The 14859-nt window shown below is 40.8% G+C and overlaps 1 protein-coding gene across 3 annotated transcripts in view; it reads left to right on the top strand.

Moving 5' to 3' along the window:
- AFF2 (ALF transcription elongation factor 2) overlaps positions 1-14859 on the top strand; it is a 481449-nt gene that overhangs the window by 350885 nt on the left and 115705 nt on the right. For all 3 annotated transcript variants that reach the window (XM_083159453.1, XM_083159452.1, XM_083159451.1), the window contains exon 9: positions 12910-12947. In XM_083159453.1, coding sequence (XP_083015579.1) covers positions 12910-12947 — 38 coding nt within the window. The remainder of the gene's footprint in view (positions 1-12909; positions 12948-14859) is intronic.

The raw sequence follows: 14859 nt of genomic DNA, 5'->3' as shown, positions 1-14859 counted from the left end.
CCTTCAATTACTCATCTGTTACAGGGCCAGGTGCACTAAGCTTCAAAAGTGATAAGATGGAGAGTGATAAACAACCAACCAGGCTTCAGGGAGGGTCTGTGGCATCCAGCCTCGTTCAGCCTGTTTCTATCGGACAGGCAGAGTAGGTTCTGGGTCACGCACAGACTGCACATACTAGGGAACACATTAAATGGGGAGTGAGTTGCATATGGATTTGCAGTTATCTGATGATCGGCCTGGTTTTTACAAGTCATTTGCAGACTTTCACAGGGTGGGTTTCCCTCTGAAGAGAGGGTGGCTATCTGATCAGAGATCTGCAATTTCATATTGCAGCGATCAGATCTAAATAACCCCCATGGTTTGTTCTACGAGCAAATTGCACCTTGTTTCTTTTTTTCCCTCTTAACTCAGGGTTGCCTACCCTCCCGGAATGGCTGGGAGTCCCCCTCCCTGCCCCCCGAAAAGGTGGCAGTCCTCCCAGATTCAGGGGGACGCCCTCTGCGCCCCCGATCGCGGTCGTCTTCCCCCGATCTTGGTATTTAAATGCCGCAATCTGCTGGTCTTAGCCCCGCTCCCTCCACCGAGATCCATGAGTTTGGCTATTTTACATACTGGAGGCGGGGCTTAATGACGCCACGCTCAAGCCCGGCCCCCGAACTGCTGCTGAAGGTCTCCTCTCCGGGCTTCTCCCGAAGAGGAGATTCTAAAAGTCGGCAGGCCCACAGTGAAAAATGAATATTAATACCTTAATTAGTCATGTTTACATCATCAGAGTCATTAAACAGAAAACTCTCTTAGCTAAGGTCGCCTAATCTCTAGAAACTAAAAACAGAATTGAAATTTTTAAAGTTATGTATTTAGTTTGCTTTACATGTGAGAACTGGCAATGACAATATTAATTTTAAGCCCTTAAACTCTTTGCCCAGGGAAACAAGAAAATTCTAATTGTATATTATTTGTTTGTGCTTGGTATGTAACTTTAGAGGCTTGGAATAATTGCATATATTGATTAAGTTAATAACACATTACCAGTGGTAGATTTAACCTAGAGACTACATGACTGATCCCCCATTATCAGGAGCTACTAACCTCTGTGGAGAAGGGGGGCTGCTGCAATGCTCTGCCCCCTTCACTGCCTCCGCTGCTGGACCCCACCGCCGGTGCCTGCTGGTCCCTGACCAGTGGCGGCGCCTGCCTTTAGAATTAAGGGGGGCTGCAATTCCCTGGGTACTGCTCGTTGCAAGCAGTCATTCATTATTTGCAGGTTATTAGTTTTATTTGCTCTTTACCAGTGTTTGTGTGCATTAACTGTAAATAAATGATATATTCATAAGCACACAAACACAGGTACAGAGCAAAATAAACACTTTTAATAACTTTAATATTAATTAAAGTACACAAAATGATACTCTTAATAAAGATCTACACACAAATATTATTCAAATAAAAAAACTTCCATGCACCTCTCTGGAGCAATGCATACCTTCCTTCAGCTGCATCACACTGAGTGACTCACTGAAGTCTGGGCATACTCACTGTTGAGAATTGCTTCTGGGCTGCACAGACAGCAGCTCATGGAAGCACTGTAGCTCTGGTGATTTGCACAGAATGGTTTCCTGTTAGAAGCTATTGCTGTCATTGCTCCATGAACTGGCAGCCCAAGATGGGGAGGAGTTTCCGGCTCTGTGTATAGGAATCTACTACATGCTGACCTCCTCCCCACAGGGTTGGGCTGTTGCTGTATCTGCCCTGCTGCTTCATGGAGCCTGGTGAGAGGAGGTTACCAGCGTGTCAGGGACACAGACAGCCAGCACCAGAGCTGCGGAAGTAAGGGGGGGGGGGAGCATCGGAGCTCTGGTGCTGTCTGTCTGTGTCTCTGGTGTTGTGATTTTAACTGGAGGGGCTGCAGTCCTGCAGCCATATAGCAGGAGCCGCCACTGTCCCTGAAGCTATCGCTGGTCCTGACCCCCATCGCGGTCGCATGACCAGCACATGCGTAGTAGTTTGTTCGGTACTGTGCATGCACTGGCACCCAGCCTCTATGGACTGCTAAGGCAGTAGTCCATAGAAGCATATCCCCGGTTCCAGCACATGCGCAGTATAGTCCTTGGTACTGTGCATGTGCAGAACCATTTTTATGGGATGCTGCTGCAGAAGCCCATAGAGGCATCCCAGAGGGAGGGAACACCTCCCAATGGGACTGCCTTGGGTGACTGGCAAATCAGAATTCCAATAAGAAGCCACTGCCAGTCACAGTGAAGCCAGTGCAATCTCACAGACTGCATCTGGCTTCACACAGTGGCAGATTTTACCTGGGGGGCTGCAACCCTGCAGCCCATAGGTAAAAACCGCCACAAACCCTCCTTCCTCCCCACAGTAAAACCCACTACTCCCCAGTAAGACTTCAGTCCCTGATAAAGGCTGTCATCATCGTAATTTACTGTAAACATTGAGGGGACTCATTTCTTGTGACTAACTGACCCGTCTAGAGCTAGCTATTTGTTTTATGCCGGGAGTTATCAGGGACCCTAACCCTCCCCGACAGTATCTAAACCTTAAACATGTACTCAGCTGCCTAAAACAACCCCCTCTGCCCCCTCTGCCACAGAAACCTCACCCGAACTAGTGCCTAATCTTAACCCCCCTTATCTGGTCAAATATGTCCAGGACCCCAGCTGCACCGTAGCCTGCCTCGAATTCTCACTGATCAGGATGTCACCTGACGGTATTCCGGCATCAGCATCCTGTTCCTTTTCAAGGTTCTGAAGCTTGTCTCCTGACAACAGTTTGTATTCTGGCATTAGCATACTGAGTGCTCGCATCTTGACACCAGGATGCTGTCCGCATACAATATGAATAGCCCAAAACTACCCATTGGGCTAACATTGTGATAATACCTTGTTTTTTTTTTCAGTGCAAAAAATTATCGCGGACAATTGAATACCCCCTTAGCTATTTATTAGCTTCAAAACAGTGTAGTAATGTCTTCAATCGTACTGTAAACTAAGAATCAAAGAATTGTTTGGAGAAGACATAGGTGGTAGTCCCCACAACAAGTTTTGCCCTGGGACACTGATTTTACGTCACAAAATATTATTCATTATTGAATATTGTATTCTGTTAAAGAAACGACTTTCTCTGGAATGTCTATGAGCAAACTTAGGTAATGAATCTGCTGATTCCCCTGGGTCCTGAACATGCTTGACAGGAGGTCACTGGGACAATAAAATAAATAAATAAAATATGATTACATCACAAAAGTCCAGCCTAAGCAATGACAGGCTTTGCAAGTAAACTTAGCAAGACATTCACAGAACTTAGGTAAGATCATGCAATAAGCATATTATTCATATAAATAATATGGTACAAGTATATGGTCATTAGGTCAACCCATATTAGCTTGACATACATTGTGTCGACCACTTACACGGGGTTGAAAGGTTGACAAAAGCTTTAGGTCAACAATGGTAAGGTTGACAGTCAAAAGGTTGACACGTTGTGGTATTTCCTGCCCTACCATCCACTAGGGCGTGGTGGGAGAATAGAATAGTATGCCTGAAGCATGGCCAGCGGAGTGACCCATGCAAGGGGACGCGGTACACTTTGACGGTGTCCATGTCGACGATGTCAACATTCGGAACACAAAAGGTGAAAAACTCCTGTCGACTTTTTAACTGTTGACCTTGCCATTGTCGACCTAATGCTTGTGGAGTAAGACGGGTATAGTTTCAATAGTGGTGCGCAATTGAAAACACTGTGCAGCAGAGTTCCAAACCCGGTCGACCTTAGCCATGTCAACATATTTCATGTGTCAACCTAAGTTGACCTTCAGTGGTCGACCCAATGCATGTCGAGCTAATATGGGTTCGACATAATGAGACACACCCAATAATATCCATTGGAGGAATGGGTTCTATCAGGGGTTTAAGATAAATGTCTTCATGATTTAATATCATATCAGAAGTCTTTGTTCTCTCGTTCTACAAATGAATTATTTTTCAGGACACGCTAACATTTAATTCATGTCATTATCTATATGTTCCCAACCTGTATAAACTAAAAAAAGGTTTAAGCATGAAGTATTGCGTGTGTCTGTGTCACATCGGAAATATTTATGGTTGCACCAAGCATTCCATTAAATACGCTTTCCTTTGCAATTTAATGGGGTTACTTTGGATTAGAAGAGTGCTGTAAGTAAGGGGTTAGATCTGGAATCAATTTCCATTTACAGTGGAGCAGCAGCTATTGATGCCGGACTCACAGCTCAATAAAAGATCTAAAGATATAGAGTTCATGTTTTTCTTTCAATAAAAGCAGCATAATCAGTCTCAAATGTTTTTTGCAAAGACACAAGTATTGACATTTTTTATTTAATAACTGTCTTTTAAGTTTAGAGTTATCAGCATCTTGCAATGTTCCAATGATTTTATTTTTCCTTCCCCAGAATCATGCTGACCATCACAAAGGATATTTATAAAGCATGTTCATTAGATCAAGTAACAATCTGTTTAGCATTACATATGGGAATCCCTTCGTTATTAAGTTGTACACTGCACAGATTTTACACTTTTATGACAATTTTATTGAACACAGCAATCGTTTATACTCCACTAAAACGCAAACCTTTCATATTTAAAAACGTAGTTCACTTCCTAGAGATACACTTTTAGAATGGAGCAATTTGTTACATGAAGAGCCATTTAATAAATCAATTGTTGCTCCAGCTGCCCCATTAAAACAGTTTTCAATGTTTGGTCAACTTTTTTTCACCAACGACCCTAAGAAGCAAGCTACAGGGGCCTAGTTATGAAGAATTACAGGTCTTGCCTAGGACCATCTTAACAGCATTATGAGCATTCGGGCAAAGCAGTACAGTGGGGCCCCTATCTACAGAACCTCACCTCTCTCGATGATCCTCACTGATAGCGTTGGGCGTAAGAATGTCAAGTCTGACATTCAGTGCGACCACTGGAGGAGGCGGACAGGAGGAGGAGGGATACCGGCCACCGCTGGCCAGTGCTAATGGAATTGCCATAAGCATCATTTTGTTTTTGATTTGCCCTTCCTTAGGCTGCACTGGAGCCCCTATGGTATGCACAGAGGTGAATAACAGAGGACCCTTATCTGCTGAATACAAAGAACATGTTATTAAACAAATATATGTCTCTAAAATCTTTACATGTTACTGAGGATATATAATGTAAATTTTTGTAAATGCAACTTTTCTTAAAGGGTTTTCCACTTTTACAATCACTTTCAAAATACCATTTCCCTTCCCAATAATACTACTGTATGTTAATGTTGATCTGTCTCATGGGTTCCCCCACTAAAGTACTATTATTAGCAATATACATTTTTAAAGTGGAAAACGCAAATGCAGTGAAATCTCCAATTATAATCTCTAATTATGTATATTTTCCTAAGAAATTCTGAGAAATTAATTTGTTTTATTATATATTATATAAAAGATGCCATGTGGTATTTCAGAGAAATGTGTATTTTTATTTAAAGCTTTGTTGTTTATAGTTTAAACTTTATATAAATTCTAAAATGACAAAGAATTGTAAACAAATATTCTAAATCACGGCGTGCTTTAGAATATCAGCAACATGATTCTATAGAACTATATGCCATAATGCTATATTTATGCTGCCATTTCTGAAAAATTACAATACCAAATAAGCCATTGGATAGAGTCCAGCAAAGCTAATAGTGGATTTCGCCTTCGATTTACATTACAAAAGGATTTTGTCCCACTTTATATTAAACATATGTGATACTCTGGGATACTGGAGTATGGCTTCTGTTCCATAATTATGCATAATTGTTTGGGGATGGGGTAAAAAAAATCACCACTGAAAACTCCAGCTGCTTAAACAGTTTGATAGACTAAAGCTATTCTACCATCGGTGCCCCCAGCTGTGTTGCTTAGCAACATTTAAATTCAAGAAGAATCGAAGGAGATGCAATCCCTGCGGAGAGGGAAACAGAAATAAGAGGGCCGTTGACAGATGATCTCTGTTGTTTCTTCTAATATACTGTGAAGATCACTGGCTCTTTTCATGAATGATAAATGGACTGTACACAGATCAATGGGTTCAGCAATAAACTCGATCTAGCCTCTATGTCTAAGGCAAGCTGAGAGGCCCCAAAATTTACTCATTTGGAAGATTTGGTGTTTGTTTTTCAACAGTTTCTCAAGAGCAAATCAATCTGAACATTTGACCATAACACGGTGTTTCCTATTAATAGTCTTCCAAGTGGCATGCTTTGTGTATGCCTGGTGTTAATTCTGTGTATTGAACCACAAGTTGCACACTGCCCTTTGGTGAAAAGAGTAACTCTCTGGTATAGAGGGAAATTATATGCTTGAATCCGTAGGCGCTGATGTTCACTTGCAGAGCCTACAGTACCTTGCATGTTTGTGTTCTGAGCATGCTTTTGAACAGTATGAGTAGGGGCAAAAGAAAACGTGAGAGACAAAGAGGGTGTTGGGTAAAAAAGAGAGAGAGAGGATAGAGGGGTTTGGTCAGAGAGAGAAAGAGGGCTTTGTGAAAAACAGAGGGAATAAGAGAAAGAATAGCAAGAGTGGGAGGAAAGGTTGTGAGAAGGAATAAGAGATATATTGTCATAGAGGGCAGGAGAGAGAAAAGGTGAGTAAGAGAGAGTGAGGGTGTCAGGAATAGAGAGAATGTGAGGGAGAGAGGGCATGAGGGAGAAAAAGGGAGAGAAATAGTGGGTGTCAGGAGGGAGAAAGGGGTGAAACCTAAAGAGAGCAAGGGTGTCAAGGAGAGAGAGACATTGCCGGGTAGAGACCATTAGAAAGAGAAAGTGAGAGGGAGGAAAGAGGTGGGGAGAAGAGTGATAGACAAGAAAGAGGAAGCAGAGAGAGCAGGGGCAAGAGAGGAGAAGGAAGGGGAAGAGAGAGAGAGTGGGTGGACAAAGAGGGAGGGGAAGGGGCAGAAGTGAGAGCTGGGGAGGATGGGAGAAGAGAGGAGGTTACAAGGGAGAAGGGATGGAGAGATATGGATAGGGGGCAGAAGGAAAAAGAGGTCGAGAATAGAGGGAGGGGAAGGGGGAGAGGAGAGAATGGGGAGGAGGGAAGGTGAGAATGTAGAGGAGGTGCGGAAGGGAGAGGATGGGGGAGAGGGAGGAGGGATAGATGGAAGAAGGGAGAGGAGGGGCAGAGAAGAGAGGGAAGGGAAGGGGAAGAAGGAAGATGAGAGGGGAGAGCAAAAAGGGAGGCAAGAGACCAGCAATTTTAAAAGTTTGTGACAGGCAGGGACTGTGTACCATGTTCTCTCCTACCACCTCAGTACAAGCAGAGTACCTGTGTACCTCCGACAGTGGCAGCCCGGGGCTCCATTTACATTCCACTGAAATAGGTCCTCTGCTCCCAGGCACCAGGTCTCTTGCTCTCTCTCCCTGGCACCAGGTTCCCTGCTAACATGCTTTGGGTGCCCTGCTCACTCTCTCCGATGCTGGGTGCCCTGCTCACTCTCCCTGGCGCAAGTTCCTCTGCTTACCAGTGCCATGTCCCCTTCTCACTCTTTCTGGCATAGGTTCCCTACTTACATTCTTTGGGTCTCCCATTCACCGTCACCTGGTCCCCTGTCACTGGAGTCGGGTCTCCTGCTCCCTTTTTGCTGGCACTAGCAGTGGAAGTCATCTGCATACCACCACTGCAGGGCATGAATGGTGCACCCACTGCCCATGAGGTTTTAAAAAAAAGGTATTTTAAAATAGGGAGGCAGCCACTGCCCATGAGGTATTTAAAAAAATAATAAGGGTGCAGGGGATTAGATGCAGGAAAATTACATTGAGCCCCATAGCAACTGCATCTCCTGCACCCTCTGTAGTTATGCCTCCGAATGGAGCCCTTCTGGACTCCAGGAAGAATCCTAGTGAAGTTAACAGGATAGGGAGATTAGTGTCACAATGCTCGGGCCTCTGGAGTCAGAATGGATTGGATATAAAGTGGTTCAATAATAATTGCGCCATTTTGGACCCACTCCCTTGTCATAGATCTGTGATTGACATCAATATGCAATGGGGCCTAGTGACAGCAGATGACCAGTCCAGCCCGCATCACTAGTCAGTAGCATGCACCCAAAGAGTAGGGGGAAGAGGAGGCAGGTATGAGTATATGGCTAGTGCAAGTGCGAACTAATACCTACTGTGTAATGACCATAAAACCAATTGATAGGGTTAGACTGCAAAGATGATAATAACTATACATACATGCATATATACACAATTTGTTTCCTGCAAACAATGCAGGAGCAATTACAGTTGAGTTGTGTTCATCTCTGCATTAGCCGTTAATTCTAAACAAACATATGGAGGTAATTGTGAGGGACGAGATGAGGGTCAGAAGATGGAATATTATAGAAATAGATTTATGGTTCCTGTCTGATTGGTTTGTCATCCTACTTTTTTTAAAACTGTATTTAACGCATTCTTTTATTCGCTTTTTATCCCTACAATTCTAATGTTTTCGGTCAGAAAAGATGGTGAAAAATATATAATGTACTGTGGAGCTAATTGATGCAAAACGCCTTCACAGTAATACTTTATATCTGTTAACCACAAGCACAGAGGAAAGAGATTTATGAAAATATGAGATAAGCCGGAAAATGTTTGGGCCTAGGAATTGAATTGTAGGGTTCTGTAGCGCCTTGATCCTGTTCTTAGCCATATCTATCCACTTTGTTGCTCATGCACAAATATTAACACTGTAGGTTGCTTTTGTTACATTTTTTCCAAACCTGTCAACATTTTCTTTCTGCTGCTGATTGTACAGTTGGACAAGACTCCTTGTCGTACAGGAAAATATCAGCATGCTAATTGCAATGGTCATTTTATGATGAGTTTCAGTGGCAGCTGTACAGAGCAACAGTCACCTCCACAAAGTAGTTTATATAGTTTTAGTGTTTAACACTGCCAGTCTCTTTCTCTAAGTACAGTACTTTAAAAGAAAATGACTTTACATTCAAGTGGCAATAAACTGTAAAAATAAGGGCATTCATATTGATGGGCTTTTTCACGATTTTGAAGTGCAATATAAAATAATTGCAGTCTGAGCTATAAATATGAATTTAAATAATAAGTATGTTTGGGAAAGATGGTATCATAGTAGCTTGTGATATAGCTATGAAAGAAAAATGATTTTATAATATGAAAAAATCATGTGACTTCAGATATTAACAAGAATTAATAAAATACTGTAGCAACAATTTAATTAATCTTGTTAGAATAATTAGCACTAAAATGATTTATACCGTAATTAGATTTCTGTAATAGACATCTTAACATTTTAAATCCGCTTAATATACAACTATAAACCTTAGGACTTTTACTTGTCCTAAATAGATTTGCAATATGACTATTAATAATTGGGCCTATTACCACATAATGGGCCTCAATCGATGGCATGTACAGTTTTTGCAATGTATATGTGTGTACAGCTTTCGCATTGCCCCTGCATGTACATATTTTGTAAATAAATAACCATACGCATAGCAGATGCATAGCAGTCCCAGTTTGATTGACAGGTTGCCAGCATTAAAGGGTGGAAACATTGCATTTTCTGGGTGTGTTTGTAAAAACTCATGCGTGCCAGGGCATTTTTCGGGTAGGTCTCAGACATCGGCAGTGACGGCTTCCAGCCTGGTTCTATTCTATTAGTTGAAGCATTAGACTGGTGCAGATGGAAAGATAGATAGATAAATAGATAGATATACTCAAACACCATATACACCATATACAATAGCACAAGAGCTAAGAAAGCAAGATGCCTATCCAACACACACTCTGCAGTGGGGCGGCACTACAAAAGATTTCTTTAAGCACAGTAGAGGTTGTTCAAAAGCCAACATTTCAATTGTTTATTCACAATTTTCATTAGGGTATATATATATATATATATATATATATATATATAGTAGCAGATGTGGCGGAACTCCGACAGAAGCAGCAGTAGGTAAAACGGCAGTGCCCTCCTGAGAACAGTACTCCGGGGTACTGACAATGCAGAGATGTAGGGGGGGGATGGCGGCACTCGCAATGAATCACACAAGGCAGGTTTAATCCTGCCTTGTGTGATTCATTGCGAGTGCCGCCATCCCCCCCCTACATCTATATATATATATATATATATATATATATATATATATATATATATGAATTTTTTACCTATACAAATATAACACTGAATTTAAAGCCCGACGAGTGCTGCCTCTTCTTTCTGACAGAACACCCGGCCAGGTACTGGAAGAAAAACCTGCGTTTGTATATCCTTCTATTGGAAGGCACCCCGGCATTTGTTTTATTCATCTCGAGTGCCAAACAACTCTGATACTATATATATATATACACACACACACACACACACACACATTTACAGAGAGAAAGGAAGAGACAGATAAATACTGTGTATATATATATATATATATATATAATGTTACGTAGGGGTGTCCCAGCTTGGATACCCCTGTGACTGGAGCCAATTCCCCCCCCCCCCCCCCCCTCAGAAAAGAAGATTGCACCTTAATTTGGCTTCACTCCATGACGAAAAGGTATTTTTGTGAAAATTTTTGGAGCAGGTCACCCTCACCCACACCTCACATACTTCTCTAGTGATCTGAGTGGAGAATCAGCTTGATAAATGAATTCACTGCAAATTTGGAAGCTGAATTGGCTAGGGTACTAATGGAATTAAGGGAGGAATTAGCTTCCCCTCTACATTATATTTACAATAATTCACTATCATCAGGAAAGGTACCAAAAGACTGGAGAATAGCAGAGGTAGTGCCATCATTCAAAAGAGGAAAAAAGGAGGATCCCGCTAAGTACAGACCTGTTAGTTTAACATCAATAGTGGGTAAACTATTTGAAGGATTTTTAAGAGATGGGATCCAGGAATATTTAGACCTTCATAGTTTACTCAGTTATAACCAGCATGGGTTCATGAAAAATCGTTCATGCCAAACTAATCTACTTGGTTTCTATGAAGAGGTTAGCAAAAACCTTGATAATGGAAATGCTGTAGATGTGATTTTCCTAGATTTTGCTAAAGCCTTCGACACCGTACCACACAAGAGGTTGATAAATAAAATGGAGGACCTGGGATTAGGGGCAAATATCTGCAGATGGGTAGGGAACTGGCTGTGTAATAGAGAACAAAGAGTGGTTGTGAACAGTGCAGTTTTAAATATGATACCAGTACTAAGTGGAGTGCCACAGGGTTCGGTTCTAGGGACCATTTTGTTTAATATTTTTATTAACGATATTGGGTTAGGGTTACTCAGCAATGTATCCATCTTTGCGGACGATACAAAACTGAGCAGAGTTATTAAATCATCAGAAGATGTCACCACGCTTCAAAATGATCTTGACAATCTAGACGAGTGGGCAAAAAAGTGGAAGATGAGGTTGAATGTGGACAAATGCAAGGTCATGCACCTTAGGAGACATAACCAGTGTGCTAGTTATAACCTAAGCGGGGAAGAATTGGGTAATTCAGTACTCGAAAAGGATCTAGGAGTCCAAATAGACATCAAACTAGGGTGTAGTGCTCAATGTAATATAGCAACTAAAAAGGCCAATAAAACTCTAGCATGTATTAAAAGGGGCATGGAAACTAGGGATTCAAAAGTAATTATGCCTCTGTACAAATCATTGGTTAGACCACACCTCGAATACGGAGTACAATTCTGGGCCCCACACTATAAAAAGGACATCATAGAATTAGAAAAAATCAAAAGAAGAGCAACTAAGCTTATTAGGGGAATGGAGACTTTAAGCTACGAGGAGAGATTAAGCAAGATGGGACTATTTACACTAGAGAAGAGACGTTTAACATGCTCAACATGTACAAATATATCAGGGGCCAGTATAAGGAACTGTCAAGCACCCTTTTTTCTGCTAGACAGGAATCTAGGACAAGAGGGCACGAGTTTAGATTAGAAGAAAAAAGATTTTGTTCATCTAGAAGAAAACATTTCTTTATAGTCAGAACAGTCAAACATTGGAACTCTCTTCCTGAAGAAGTGGTGTTGGCAGACACTATAAATACTTTAAAATAAGGTTGGATAAACATTTATTGGTTAAAAACATCCACGGGTATGAATAAGTAACAATCTGTCTTTAAAATATCAGAACATACTATACAACAAGGGATTAGCTACTACAAACATAGGTTGAACTAGATCATGGGTCTTCAACCTATGGCCCTTCAGATGTTGTGAAACTACATGTTCCAGCATGCATTGCCACATTTTTTCCTATAAGAACATGCCAAAACTGTCAGGGCATGCTGGGAAATGTAGTTCCACAACATCTGGAGGGCCACAGGTTGAAGACATGTGAACTAGATGGACGCAAGTCTTTATTCAGCCTCACCTACTATGTAACTATGTAACTATGACTCTAGAAATAAAAATAATAGTGACCACTTGCAGACAGGACCAAATCAACTGTACAAAAAAGCAGGTGTAGTGTAAACATGTCACATCAGGGAGTGGTAATGCACAAGCAGGTAAGCAGTGATAAGCATTTTGCACTTAACTGGCATCTGAATCAGGCCCACTAGGTGGTGATAATCATACAATAAAAAGAGCATTATAGTGACCACTATAAAAGACTAGAACATACTGAAAGCATCCTAATGATTACAGCAGAAAACAGAAAGCATCCCAGTGACCACTTTGCAAAATAGACGCTATCCTAGTGTCCATATTACACTATAGAGTGCAGCTCAATAATTACAAAGCAATAAGAATATTGAGAACATCATAGTGATCTCCATACTTTACAGAAAGCATCCTTATTATCACCATAAAACAATAATATTTTGCTGAATGTAATTTAACTAATACATAACCTGAATATGTTTTTTGTTATTTATAGGCAAATGAAAAAGCAAAGCTGAGGAGTATTCCAGTAAAGTAAGTTTTTATTTACATTTTTCAAGTAATAAAAGATGTGTGGGTAGGAATTATTTACATGTGTTCCTTTACCAGTGCGCTTGCAACTGTGCAAACCGTAACTAGACTGAAGGCAAAATAAAGCAGCCACAGTGAACAGTGGTGCATACTGAACTATCCTCCTTGTTGACTTCTAAGCAAATGTAAAATTGTGTGCAAATTTGTTATGAACATGTGTACAATGGGCTTTGTTATAGGAATCAATGGTCCATGTTTCTACCCTATTTTGCCTCTTTTGTTTACTTTTGTTGCCTGTAACACAGCAAAAAAAAAAAAAAAAACATAATAGATAAAAAAACTCTACATTATAGTAATATTCATGTTAAACTGTATTATGTTCCATATAATAATGATATGGTGTGGCTAAGTTGTTTGTTGTGGGATTTGAAGATATATGTAATTATGTATGTGGATGCATCACCAGGGCTGTAAGAGGGGCATCTGAATAAACATTGCCCAACCTGGGCTCTATTGTGGGGGAGGTAGTTCTGCACTTTTGCTGATAGTTCAAGTAAATAGACCAACAGCTGTGTCTCCTTATACATCACGCCTCAAATCGCCAATTTTTTACTTCCATAATTGTGGATCTATTGCTTGGTGCTTGCAGTGGATGATGACCTGCTTGGAGACATCCCTCTTGCTGACTGCTAACCACAGAGTTGTGCCCCAAAACTGATACTGCCTGATTACTCCAGGAATAGTGGCTTGGTGTACAGGTGGAGATTTCAAATACTTGATGGGTTGACAAATAAATGCAGTCATACATGCAAGCCGCTCCATAACAAACTGAGTACACTGCCAGCGGCACAGCATTTTATGCACCTGTCCCTTTGATCCTACACAGGCCTTAGGCTTTAAGGTGTTTTCAGCCTAGGAGATCCTGCTAGCCTCGCAGAACTTTGGACATTTGCTTCCAACTTGTTTATATATCTATTTAGCTGCATCGCTGATTATAGCCAATAGAAAAAAACATAGGAGCTTTTACATAAATTAGCCAGTGAAGGGAACCAATGTAAAGACTCCTGAGGTGAAATGTAATAGGATGAGAAATTCAGAAAGTGAGAGATTGGTAAGAAATCTCCAGTTTTTTTTAAAGCGGCAGTCATTTACACTGCAAAAGAAGTTTGAATTTGTAGTTTAAATGATTGCCACTTGAAAAAAAAAGGAGATTTCTTACCAAATGTCTCACTTTCTGAATCTCTCATCCTATTACAATTTACCCCAGGAGTGCACATACAAGAAATGTTGGAGGAAATTTGCTAAGATGTGTATTCTACTTCACATGTGATATTGATATGGACAACCAATCAGAATCTACTTCTTATTGATTTAGCACCCTCTAGAATATAGTAGACAGGATCTGATTGGTTGTCCATAGCAACATCACATGTGAAGTAGAATACGCATCTTAGAATACGTCCCCCGTTTATGTTTTCTTTTTCTTTTTGGCCTAATGGTTTTTTTTTTTTTTTTTTAAATATAGATTGTTATAAATAGAAAACGGTTGCAAACATGTTGTTGTGATAATATATGTTATTAATGTGTGTGTGTGTTTGTGTGTATTTTAAAGCATTTGAGTGTTTAATTTCAGACCTTTTAATAGTGCAAAAACAAATATATTTTTATCGATTCTGAATCAAGCACAAAAGAACTTGTATTGAAAAAAAGCTGCAGCTTCTACATTAATTCAGAATTAGAGACTCAGTCGCACACAGATGTACACGTGTCATATAAAAAATTAATCTACACAGTCTCCTCGTGTGTTTTAGCCACATTGCATTGTGACTTATAGGCATTTTCAGCAAATAAAGAAACCTGGCGCTAGCAGAGTCTCACAGGACCTGGCTCACTGAGGGATGTAACTGTAGCAATA

Source organism: Crinia signifera, chromosome 9 (assembly GCF_055691185.1).
Source record: "Crinia signifera chromosome 9, ASM5569118v1, whole genome shotgun sequence".
Lineage (NCBI taxonomy): Eukaryota > Metazoa > Chordata > Amphibia > Anura > Myobatrachidae > Crinia > Crinia signifera.
Note: the sequence above shows the minus strand (reverse complement) of the source record. Positions and strands in the feature narration are given on the sequence as shown.